This window comes from Acinonyx jubatus, chromosome A2 (genome assembly GCF_027475565.1).
Source record: "Acinonyx jubatus isolate Ajub_Pintada_27869175 chromosome A2, VMU_Ajub_asm_v1.0, whole genome shotgun sequence".
Taxonomy (NCBI): domain Eukaryota; kingdom Metazoa; phylum Chordata; class Mammalia; order Carnivora; family Felidae; genus Acinonyx; species Acinonyx jubatus.
Window position 1 is genome coordinate 41,162,629 of NC_069383.1, and position 13,453 is coordinate 41,176,081.

The following is a 13,453-nucleotide window of genomic DNA, read 5'->3' on the forward strand; positions in this document are numbered from 1 at the left end:
CATAAGCCTTTTCCTTTGCTGACCAACTTTACATTCTTTGGAGAGTGGAAGGTGGCATCAGCCTGTGGTCGAAGAGGTGTCATCCAGTTGATTTTCCTGATAGAACACAGCCTCTGAAGCACAGGTCTGTCTGTACTGCCTTTCTCTTTGAGTCTCATCTACCTTTCTGACAGGACTTACCACTTAAAATAATTTTTTTTAATGTTTATTTATTTTGAGAGAGAGAGAGCAAACAGGGGAGGGGCAGAGAGAGAAGGGGAGTGACAGAATCCCAAGCAGGCTCTGCGCTCAAACTCACCAACTGTGAGATCATGACCTGAGTTGAAACCAACAGTTGGGCCCTTAACCGACTGAGCCTCCCAGGTGCCCCAGGACCTTCACATTCTTAATGCAAATTTAATAGCTCTTCCCCTTATCTTCTTTTATTCCAAAATGCAAAACACTGATTAGAAACACATTTTTTTCAGAGGAAAGGAAAAGCCAGAAGGCAAATGAACTGCTAGCCGAGAAGACAGAGGCACAGGGATGAGAGCTGCTGTCTAGTTAATGGTGGCTGTCCCTCTCATTTTTGAGCCACTTCTAGGCTGGGCTCAGCGCATTTATCACCTCTTGTTCTTACTGTTTGTTCCCCATGCAATGGCTCGCTGTCCCTACTTTAGGGAAGAGAAGACTTACATCCGTGTGGTTAAGGACCTCTCACTGAGCACACACACCTGGTTTGAGCTAGTTGGGGAATTTGAACCCAACTCCTCCTGTCGGTGGTTTTGATGCTGCTTTTGGTTTAAACACACAGTGCTCAACACTTTAAAGAAAGAGAGGACTCTTTCTTTAAAGAACTCATACTTAGATCCCCAAAAGTCAGGAGTCAACATTGCAGGAGTCAACCTGGGGGCCAGCTGCTTACTTTTACCCCAGTCATACCCCCACCTAGGGTCCTGTACTGTGGGCCTCACAGGGAACCCCTGAGAACCTGCAGGGCGTTTGCTGATACCATGCTTACTTCTTTGCTCTCATGTACGTTGACCAGTTGATGAGGATAATTCCCCTCTGAGGATAAATGCAAAATCTTGGTCTTTTTCCAGAGAGAAAATGGGCAGAGGGCTGACTCAGTCAGTGGAACCTGCAGTTCTTGATCTTGGGTTGTGAGTTTGAGCCCCACGTTGGATATAGAGACTAGTTTTAAAAAAATCTTAAAAAAAAGTTTTTATGATGGTTAAATAAGCAGGACAGCAAACCCCCAAAATACCCCAGCTCAGTGCCTTTCAATAAATGTTTATTGCTATTATTAGGAATCCCTACCCTCACTCCAAATTTCCATGAGGAAATATTATCCTAAGTCCTCCCGGTCTCTTTGTGTTCACAGGGCCGCTTTTTCTTCTTGACTGGTTATTTGGGAAGAATAAAGTGGGCCCCTTTTTCTCTGGGAAGGAAACTGCTTTAGGTCTGACCTCAACAGGTAATCTGAGGGTCCAGTTAGCTGTCTTGTTGGTTCTTACCCTGAGCCTTGTTTTCCGTAAAAACTAGTAAAGGGGATATTTTAGGTTTTCATCTTCTGACTCTCTTATTTCTCAATTCATTTAGAACCTGAGCAAGAAAGAGGGATGCTATGTTTTCAGCTTCCTTACTGTTCTATAATGAGAATTTGCTGTCTTTCTCTCCTTCGGCAGAGAGTCATAGAATTTTAGGGTTGAAAGATTTTTTAAATGACAGAAATTAATTTCACCTTTCCTGCCGACCAGGTGGTCATTCGGGCCTTGCCTGACACTTGCAATAATGAGAAGCTTGCTTTCTCCAGAGGCAGCCCAGGGTGTCTGCCTGCAGATGCTCTAGATTGAGCTGGAATTGACAGAGTTGGACTTTCAGGCCATCCTGCCCTTGGTATAAACGTTCGGATTAGGTTTTCTGTGGGAGACAGTGTGGGCCTGCTTTCTTTTAGGTAGTCGTTTTAGAAAATTCGTTTTCCAATAAGTAGTCAGAATTGGCTGAGGGAGAGAGAGAGTGTGTTCTGTGTGCTTTTGGCATCGTATCCTGAGAAGCTTTGTACCACCTCCGTGTGCCTGCTGAACACATTCCAGATTGTGGCTCCTCTTAAGTGATGCAGGAGAATGATCCTCATGGTGCTTTATTAACTTCCTGGCCTCTGTGCTCCAGAGTGGGGCATGTGGATGTGCGACTCCCATAAGGTCTCCTCCTGAAAGCTGAGAATGGTGCGTACTCTGGTGGCAGGAACTAAAACTGCCAGTGAGATTCTACTTCCAATGCCAAAGATTGTACGTGACAGCTTTAGGACATTCACCTCCAACATGCTTGCCAAGTGGAGAAAGACTGATTTGGGCTCTGCTTATTTATGCTGTGTTCTTCACTCTAAGGTGACACACAGTTAGAGCTGGCAAATGTTATGAAACCAAGTTCCTTAATATAACCTTAAAAAGGTAGCTTTATTTAGATGGGATTCACATTCCCTTACATCCACTATTTAAAGTGCTCAATTCAGTGATTTTTGATATATTCCTAGATTTGTGAAATCATCACCACAATCAATTTTAGAACATTTGCATCACCAGGAAAAGAAACCTTGCAACCATTAGCGTTCATCTCCCCCCAGCCCCCGCCACCTGCCAGCACCTGGAAACCACCAGTCTGCTTTCTGTCTCAGTGGATTTGCCTATTGTGGAGATTTCATATAAATGGACCCATAACAGCGGTGGCCTTTGTGTCAGGATTCTTTCACTTAGTGTAATGTTTTCAGGGTTCGTTCATGGTGTAGTATGTATCAGCATTTCTTTGTATTGCCTAATAATATTCCATTGAATGGGTATACCACATTTTGTTCACCAATTGCTGGACATTTGGGTTGTTTCCAGCTTTTGGCTATTATGAATAATGTTTCTGTGAGCATTCATGTGTTTTAATCTAGCAGAACTGGTTAGGTTGTATTTTCTAAATAACCTTTCAAAGTTGCTTTTTCTTGGTTTGCTCTTCTTGGGCCCTATATTCCTACTCTCTGGACTTATACTCACTTCTGTGCTGAATGCGTCAGTGACTTGTTATAAAGTTAATACATCTGAGACCCAGTTTAAAGTTCTTTGTAGAAATAATTAAAAATCACTCAAGAATTATGAGAATAAAGTGACAAACTGAATCATAAGAATTCTTATTATATGGTATCACTACTAGATTATTTTTGCCTTTGCTCTCTCTTCTTTACTAAGCTTCTAAAATTTGAAGACTTACAAAGATTTTATTTTTCTTTTGCAGAATCGCAATGAAATAAAAAATGGCACTATCCTTCGATTAACCACATCTCCTGTAAGTTGATTTTAGTTTATAGCTTTCTAGTAAATGCTTTGGTCTTCAGTTCTGCTATATGTGATTATGGGATGTTAATTTTTATTTATTTATTAAAAATTTTTTTAAATGTTTATTTATTTTTGAGAAACAGAGTGTGAGTGGGAAGGGGCAGAGAGAGAGAGGGAGATATAGAATCTGAAGCAGGCTCCAGGCTCTGAGCTGTCAGCACAGAGCCCAACGTGGGGCTCGAACCCACGAACCATGAGATCATGACCCGAGCTGAAGTCAGACACTTAACCGACTGAGCTACCCAGGTGCCCCTGGGATATTAATTTTTGAGGGTAACTTTAGTGCAAGACAGAAGGTGTCTGGAATGTCCTCACATGCAGATCCTGGATTAGCAGTAATGCCTTTCCTTGTATTTCCCATTTCAGAGGAGGAAACTTTTATTTCAGGTTCAGTGCAAGTAAATTGACTTTAAGGTTTGAGTTTGGTGGTCACTTCAACAATTCTCATATTACAGATGGGGTAACTCAGTTGTACTGATTGGTTTTACCCACCTGCCCACACATACACCTAATGCCATCTGAGCGAATTCAGTCAACAGACAAAGCAAACAAAACCAAAGACAGCTTATGATTACCTCTCTTTAAAGTCAGAGTGTGTATGTGTGTAAAAGAGAGAGTGTTTAAGCGTTTTTCTAGTTTTGGTCAGTTATTATGACAACTCATAATAATATAATTTGAGAAATATTTGCCACTAAGGTTGTTTCATTGACAGCTGATTCTAGATGAAACACTTCAAAAGCTAAACAAAGTGCTGCAGAATATTTAGACTACTGTACCTGGCTGTGTTGCTTATCTTCATCTCTCTTACTTGCTTGCAGATTCTTTGGATAGTAGCATTAGCATATTTAAACTGTATTATTTCACAGTGCATTTTATTGCTTTCCTAAAAAATAACGTGCACAAAATACACCAAGTGTTACTATTTTCACTCCGCATATGTCATGAAAACTGTGTCTAACTCTTATTTTCAGTTTCCACCAAAGCCATGTGGTAGGCTAAAAATAAATTTGAAAATTGGGAAAAGCATCTGGCTAAACTTAAATTGTGGGTACTGTAACTACCACACATTCTTCTGGTTGAAAATTACATTAGAGAGGCTTAAAAACTCTTACACATTGTACCCAACAACATCTTGAACCTAAACACCGTGATAAGCTCCACAGAGTGCATCATGGGAGTTGGCCAAACTGTCTTCTGGTGCCTTCTTTTCCACTTTCTGGAAATCATATTTCATACTCCTTTTTCAATGGCCACATGATGAACTGAGACATTTTTGTCTGACTTAGCATTGACCTTACCTCAGTCAGCATGAATTAATGTTAATTTGACCTTTCAAGACCGTGATTTCATTTGGTTTTTGTAGTTTCTGTTTATCCTGTTACAATTACTCATTTGCTGGCTGGGCAGAAAGAGTCCACCTTGCCTTGTTAGGTCTCAGAATTAGAAAGGCTCAGTTTTCACATCTAAGCCAAAGAAGAAGTTCATTCTTTTTTATTGCCATGGGTGCATGAACAAAACTTCCACAACATAAGCTACTCCTTGAAAGAAGGTTAGGTGTTTGTCAGGGTAAAGTTTTTCAGCGTCCCGCTAGCTCATGCTTTTCTGGTAGTGACCTTCACATTCCAGCAAGGTGAATGGTGAGATGTGAAAGCCAGTGCACAAGGCGATATCATAAGATGGAGTCCACCTACAAGAGACTGGTGTCTGTATTCTAAAGACTGGTGGTTTCCAAACCCGAATCATTGGTGGAACTTTAAAAATGCGGTTGTTTGGGCCTTTACTGAGAAGCTGAATTATGATACCTGGAAACAAGGTCCAGGAATCTATATTCATTTTAAACAAGCATTTTATGATTTGGCTGTAGCCACAGGGTCTAGAACTGGGCATTACTCTAAGTGGGATATTTTGGATCTGTAAAAACTTCACTTGCTGTCAGTAGATTGTTTTTTATTATTTTGTGTTTAACTGAAAAATATGGGTCAGCATATGCTAACTTTCACTTTTCATGTACGCACAAAAAAATGTTAAAAAATATAACCGTCTCCATCAAATTTGCCAGGAAGTGTTAGTGTACCATACAGAAATCAGCAAATGGTGTCATACCATAAAAATGTTTGATTCTTTCCTCTACCTCAGCTGAACTTCTTCTGTAGCCAGACAAAATGCACACACACCGACATGTGCACACTTATGCATGCACACACATGCACACACTCTTGCTTTAGGTAATGTGCAACTGCGCTGAATTCCACCTGTGTGACCTTGGGCAAGTTACATAACTTGTCTGCACTTCAGTTTCCTGTGTACAATGAACATGATGAGGACAGCCACCTGGTAGGATTATTGTATAGATTAAATGAATTCCTTCATGGGGGTATTTAGAATAGTGGCTCATAAAAAGCCCAGGTAACTTAGATGTTTTTATTACTGGTACTAGAAGTACCACACACCGTTAGCATTAATACTGACAATGAAATAATTTTTGAGTACTCCTTATTATCATAATCTGTATAATAAATGCAGGCTTCCTGCTTGGAGGAAATTGTACTTTTCGAGGAATTCAAAGTGATCTGCTTGGGGTAAATATATGTCAGTGCTGTCTGTGCACTTGAAAAATTTACAAAAAAGTGTATCTTTGAATGATTTTAAAAGATAAAGTGATTCTTGCTCAGCTCTCCATTCTCCCTCTTAAAAACATGGGATTTAGGGTTCGTGTGACTTTTCAGATATCCAGGAAACTGAATGAGTAGAGAGAGTTCTGGTTCTCCTCCACCTTCCTCCTTCTCCTCCTTTTTTAAAATTTCTGATGCAAAGTGTCAGTTTTTGGTTATAACTACAATGGGAGACCACTGCGCTTCTCTGACCAAGTGATGGGGGCATGGGTTCCATTCCTGCCTCGGCATCTGAAGGGTTGGCATTGGTTTCCCTGATGGGTCCCCTTCTCTCCTTGGGGCTACTTTCAGGTGACAGGGAAGGGGGAACTGGGCAGGGAGGAAGGGGACCTTGACTGTGGAGCCTGTTGGGGTCTCAGAACCTGTGTGGATTTCCTTCCTTCACTCTGCAATCTTAACCCTGTTACAGTCCACACGGGGCTCCTCTGATAGTTCTAATGAGTTTCCATTCAGAAGATACGTCACTTCCAGGGACAAATACCTCCTCTTCCCCTTTCTCTGAAATATAACAAGTTTCAAAGGAGAAACAGGTGGCTGAGAAGGAGAATATGAGGATGGTACATTGCTTCACCCATTGCAGTTTTGAGTTAAATAGTAACTACCACAGATGTTGAGTTATTTCCATTAAGCAAAAATAGAGGCAGAAAAATTTAATATTTTATTTTTCTTACCGTCTGCCCCAACTGAAAAGTAGCTGTGAAAATCTTTACTGGAAGAACGAGAAATATAAACTGCAAGTTATTATCCAATATATTTCCATTCCTCCCTGTTCGGCATGTAGTAGCCAAGGGCAGAGGCCTTAAAAAAAATGTCTAATTTTAGGCGAAGCTACTGATTTGGTTTCCTAATTATTTTGTTTTATATTTGTGCAGTAATTAGCCAATGCCTGTGAAACACATGTTGAAAAGTAAAATTTATAAGCACTGTTGTGTGTTGTGCTAGAAGATTTTCAGTAACTGGGAAAGATTATTTCTAATGAAATAATGTCTAGTGAAGCTTTTGAACACTCTGTGTAGGCAGTTACTGCTCAGAATATTGACGGAACGCATGAATGTTCTGTATAAATTTGCGTAATGGCTTAACTAAGCAAATACCTTTTTGTCATTTGTAGACAATAATTTTACTTACAAGGTAAACATTTTCCCATTTTTCCCTCCTCACTGCCACTCCTGTTCCCTTTCAGGGGCTTTACTGTTTTTGTGCTCTTACTTTTCCAAGAGACAGAAACTTGGGCTTTGTCAAGAAGGCAACCAATTGCCATCATTAAATTAACAGACATTGCTTGAAGGTGGAGTCATGCAGGTTGGAAAACTGCCCTTGGTATATAGAATGCACATGGTCTTATGCTTCTGGGCCCTGTTGTCTTCCTTTCTCAATGAAACAGTAGTTTTTTGTCTATTGTGGTTTCCTCTGTGAACACTCTTCCATTTATTTTTGTCCTCAATGAGGCTCAAAACGCCCAGCAGCTCCATGAACGAATCCAGTCGTCAAGTATGGATGCCAAGCTGGAAGCCCTGAAGGACTTAGCCAGCCTCTCCCGGGATGTCACATTTGCCCAGGAGTTTATAAATCTGGATGGCATCTCTCTCCTCACGCAGATGGTCGAAAGCGGCACCGAGTAAGCATCTTTTATCCAGACTTCTAGTCTGTCCTATTCTTTCCCGCATTCTGGGGATTTGTTACTTTCCTTGTACTTGTAATTTCTAGTTTTAAAGACCAGAAATTGACCAAAAAAACAAAATCTATGTTTCAAAGTCTTAAACTAGGTCAGAATAGCATCCCTGAATAATCTTTTAAAACATTGTCATTTCAACGATGAAATGCTTAATTATTTAAAATTATAAATACTATAAATATTTATCAAATACTTACTGCATATAAAGAGTGGAAGTTGGGAGAATTTAAAAAGTTGTGAGCCAAGCCATTAAAAAATTTATGGAGGCAGACCTCAACTGAGATATAATTCCTTGTGAGGGCTGGGACCAGTTACAGCTGACAGAGGGGGTGTCAGTGAATGGGCCTTTAAGGAGTTTGAGTTCCATCATGATCAGGAAAAGGATGGACATTTCTCCTTGGGGAGCTCACCTTCTCAGGGAAGACTTTAATTCTGTGGTGTGATTGGGAGTAAGGAGCCTCCTTACCTGGGGGTAAGGAGCCGGGTGGGAGCTAGCTCTTACTTGTGTGGACAGATGACTCCCCTCACCACCAAACGCCAGGGTAGGGTCCATAGGTAGCTAGCTACTCATTCCTATATGGTCAGGTGCTACTGGCATAGACTATTAGAGCATGTAAGTTACAGCCTGTGAAAATGCCAAAGCAGTTAATTACGTATGCTAAATTAATGATATGCAGAGTTGGGATAGATATTTATTAGGAAAGAATACATGTCACTGGGAATTGGGGTTTAAGCCTGGGTCATGTAGATCTCTCTTCAGTACGTGGTGATTCAAAGAATGAATGGATGACTCTGCATATTGGAGATCTATCTTGGCCCTCTCTTCCAGTCCCTTTCCCCTCCCTTTCCCTCCCTCCTTCCCTTCCTTCCTTCCTTCCTTCCTTCCATCTCCTCCTACATGTGGCATTATTTAGTCTCTGCAACTGGCACTAGTGAAAGATTCTTTTTAGATGGCAAACAGGCTTGGATGATCTGAAAAAGGGTCGATTGTAGACAGTTATTTTATTTATTTATTTATTTTATCATTTTATTTTTTTAATGAGAACTAAAGCTCTGCTCATTAAAATATAGGGGAACATCAACTTGCAGCAGGGTGGGGAAACTCAAATTCTGGGTGTTACCAGCATCCCAGCAGGCCTCCTATAAATTGGAGCTGGAGTTTGAAACAGCTCAAGGGAAGTTGAATAAGTTTATGGATCCAGAAGACTTGACCAAGGAAAAGGAGAAAGGGTTTTTGTCTGTGTTGGAAGCTCCAGGCTGAGGTCTAGTGTGGAGCGTGTCAGATCCCTCATTCCTTGGGGCTAATGAGCAGCAGAGTGTGAGCTGGGATTATGAACACCTTCACTGGTGACTGTGGACGACTTCACATGGCTGCCACTCCTGCTTCATGCCCATCACTGCTTCTGCTGGGACAGTGAGCCCTGGGGGGTTGAGCCTCAGCCACATTTATGGCATGGCATGTTAAGTGAAAACGTAAAAGTGGCCCCACATTTACTACCTAAGTCCCAGACGTTGATGTATCACAAGCGATGTACTAGAGCCAGTTGTAATGTAACCTGCTAATATTAGGCGGTTCTACCACAGACCTAGGTCTCTAGGGGCTTAAGCTCTTGAATATTCAGAATGCTATTGTGTTAATGCCTCCAGGTTTTGCAGAATTGTGATCATAATTACAATTACAATGTGAAATACACTGAAACCAGGGGTCCATGTGATTTGCACCCTGAATAGAGGGTTGAGGCAGAGCTCTGAGGCCCCCAAGGGCGGCAGTTATAGATTTTGACAATGAGGAAAAATGCATGCTAGGAGCGCCAGTATTTTAGTTTCTCATTATATTGGTTTGCTAGTGCTTCCATAACAAAATATCACAGACTGGGTAGCTTAAACAACAGAAATTTATTGTCTCTTAGTTAGGGGGGCTGGAAGTCTGAAATCAAGGTGTTGGCAGCGTTGGTTTCCTCTGAGGTCTCCTCGATTTGCAGATGGCTACCTTCCTGCTGTGCCCTCATGTGGTCTTTCTTCTGTGTGCGCTTATTTCTAGGATCTCTCTGTATGTCCAAATTTCCTTTGCTTATAAAGACACCAGTCAGATTGGATTGGGACACACCCTCATGGCCTCATTTTAACTTAATCACCTCTTTAAAGGCTTTGTCTCTAAATACTGTCCCATTCTGAGGTGCTGGGGGTCAGGGAATCAACATATGAATTCTGAAGGGACACAATTTAGCCCATAACACTCATTAAGGGGACACTGCCCTTTCTGCTTGAAAAGGAAAAGAGTAAAAACTGATGCCATGGATTTGTCTTGTCTAAATTATTACTTATTGTCTGTATCATTGCCTTACTCTGTAACCCATTTTGACCTCAAGGGGGGCCCAAAAGAACCACTAATCCTCAGAATGAGGATTGAGGATGGCACGTCTGAATTGTATCTCCATGTTGCACATGTATAACCCGAGAGAATGTTGACACTGAATGTACTTTATGTGAACTACAGTAATTGAATTCCTGCTTTAAAAAAGCGTATTAAAGTAATTAGCATTTTAATTATTTATAATCCAGAAGCCATGTTGATTTGTTCCATGCAGCCAGGTTTCAGACACACAAATGATTCAAGGCCAGATCTTGGTTGAGTTCTCATTTGCATTGATCTCTTACACTGTCCCATCACACTATGTTATGGGAAGGAATGATATCTCTCTGGATCATCTTCAGTGTCCTCCTCACCATCTTATATGAGTTCAAAGCCCTGCTACTTCGGGGGATGGAGGGAGGAGGCACCCTGCTTCCTTCTGCTGGGTCCTGCGACTCATCTTAGAGCTGCTCGTTTGTTGCACAGCTATTTTTCAGGTCTTCTGCTCAGATTAAAAACAAAAGAGAAAGACCTTTTTCTTGTAAGGAAACCTGGCTTCTCAATTAAACTTCTAGCAAGACATTCATTAATTAACAGGAAACTTTTGGAATAGAAACTGTACAAATTAAATGGATCCTGCAATTTGGAAGGCATTTGGTCATGACTTCCGGGCAGATTTCCAGCTGGGCAAGGCAGAGGTTTTGTGAAGCAGGACCTGTGGAAATTTTTAGGAAACATTGAAGAAATGCAGCTGGAATTTTTCTCTTTACTTTGAGCTATAATGAGATTCAAAGATTACTCACCTGCTTGTCGTTACTCAAGGCTGAGCTTTTAAAGGTCTCCCTCGTTGGTGCCAGGAGGGGCCATCGGGCAAAATTAGCAACAAAGGAGCAATGGAGAGTGTCACTTTGGCAGAATGCAGTGATTAATACCTGAATTGAATTTTTCCATCCTTGTGGAATTTTGAAATTCTATTCCCAATTTAAGCTTGAGACATAGGTGTGGAAGCAAATGAAGTTGTGAGGAAACTTCTCAATGTTAGCTCAATCTGAGCAAGGAAATGGTTTCAGGGAAGGAAATTTCAGGAATGGACAGTGTTTACTAAAAAATGGGTATTGAAGATTTTTCAAGGGATTAATATCTGAAACATATAAAGAACTCATACAACTCAATAAAACAACCCAGTTGAAAAATGGTCAGAAGATCTGAACAGACATTTTTCCAGAGTATACATACAGACGGCCAACAGGTACATAAAAAATGCTTAACATAACTCATCATCAGGGGAATGCAAATTCACAAAAACACAGTGAGATGTTAACTTACACCTGGCAGAATGTTATCAAAAAGACAAGAAATAACAAATGCTGGAGAACATGTGGATAAAAGTGAACCCTTGTGAATGGTTGGTGGGAATGTAAATTGGTACAGCCACTCTGGAAAACAGCATGGAGGTTCCGCAAAACATTAAAAACAAAACTACCGTATGATCCAGTAATTCAACTACTAGGTATCCATCTGAAGAAAGTGAAAACATTAATTTGAAAAGATACACACATTCCTATGTTTATTGCAGCATTATTCACAATTGCCCAAATATGGAAGCAGCCTAAGTATCCACTGATCACTGACGGAAGAATGGACAAAGAAGATAGGAGATGTATGGAGTACTACTCAGCCACTTGTGACAACATGATGGGCCTAAAGGGTATTATACTAAGTGAAATAAGTCTGACAGAGAAAGACAGATACTATGTGATTTCACTTCCACGTGGAATCTAAAAAAACAAAACAAAACCCAGACTTAGAGTTATAGAGAATGGATTGGTGGTTGCTAGAGAGGAGAAGGTTTGGAGGGTAGGCAAAGTGGGTGAAGGAGATCAAGTACCAACTTTCAAGTATAAAACAAATGAGTCACAATGATGTAATGTACAGCATGGGGGAACATAGTAATATTGTATTTGCTTTGTATGGTGACAGATAGTAACTGGACTTACTGTGGTAATCATTTCACAGTGTATACAAATGTGGAATCACTATGTTGTACACCTGAAACTAACATAATATTGTATGCCAATGACGTCTCAATAAAAAAAGTTCAGATGATATATTTTATTTTATTTGAAAGAAAAAATCATACCTGCAACTCCAAACCCCATGTAGCGAATAACACTGCTTTTCTTTGGCTTTCAATAAAACACCGTGTTCTTTGTCTATGCCTCTGTGCACACAGACAGTGGGACAGTTTGTCCTGTGTCTTTCCAGTGTTAAACAGTCAGAAGAACAGGGGGAACATTTCCAAGAATGAAAGGGCAGGATTCTTATAGTTTCCTTCCCACTTGGCAATGTGACAGGAAAATTACGCTGTTGGAATATGAGTAAGCTGTATAGCACCACCCTGGGCAGAAAAGTCAAGAGACTGAAAAAGTTAAATTTATGTATTTACAAAGACCTCAAGACAGTTTTTTGAATTAGCTTTCTCTCCTTAGTTAAAAAAAAAAAAGTGTGTGTATGTGTGTATATATATATATATATATATATATATATACACACACATATTTATATATATATAAATATATATATTTATATAAATATATATGTATATATAAATATATATATTTATATATACATATATTTAAAAAATAAATATAAGTAAGCAGAAGGAGGAAAATAAGAATCATTTGTAACCTGCCTTTCGAGAGACCTTTTTAACATTGTGGTATATACCCTTTTTGTATTTTCTTTTAGATACACACACACATGCACAGGCTTTATTACAAAAGTAGAATAATTATAATGCTCATGCCTTTGTAGCCTGCTTTTTGTACCTAACAACATTGCCATGTCATTAATATGATTTCCTTTATCATTTTTGTCATTTGTATATTGTTTCACTTAAACTTTAAGTACAGTTGATATGCAATAATTTGAAGGACGTGCACAGTGTAGTCAACCATCCCACAATTGTTGGACATTTGTATCGTTTTCAGGGTTTTTTCATGATTGTGAACATTCTCTAATCAGCTATTCTTCTAGTAAAAACTTTGTGAGTATTTAAATTACTTTGTTGGAGTACAATTCCTGATTTGGAGGATATACACATTTTAAAGCCATTTTAAAGTGAGAACAGCCCGAAGCCCACTGAAACGTCCTCATTTATACTTTACACTCATGTAGAAATATGTCCATTTCTAACACCCTGGCCAGAACTGGGCTGGGGTTCCCTTAGGGATTCTAGCTTTCCTAAGAAAAATAGTAGTGAGATAGCTGAGGGGTTCTCACTAATCTGGGGAATTTATAAGCGCTTTTTGTTTTTTTGGTTCAAGTCATTTCTCCAAAATTTGGCGGGATTAGGAACAGTGGAAAGAGTCCCATAGTTATTTTAGAGATATGT

General features: G+C 40.0%; 1 protein-coding gene across 12 annotated transcripts in view; it reads left to right on the forward strand.

Annotated features, from left to right (window-relative positions):
* Positions 1-13,453, forward strand: part of ELMO1 (engulfment and cell motility 1) — a 730,817-nt gene that overhangs the window by 356,492 nt on the left and 360,872 nt on the right. For 11 of the 12 annotated variants that reach the window (XM_027075272.2, XM_053218216.1, XM_053218222.1 and 8 more), the window contains 2 exons: positions 3,259-3,309; positions 7,480-7,649. In XM_027075272.2, coding sequence (XP_026931073.1) covers positions 3,259-3,309; positions 7,480-7,649 — 221 coding nt within the window. Of the gene's footprint in view, positions 1-3,258; positions 3,310-7,479; positions 7,650-13,453 lie in introns of those variants that run through there. The other variant, XM_053218223.1, reaches the window with a different exon arrangement.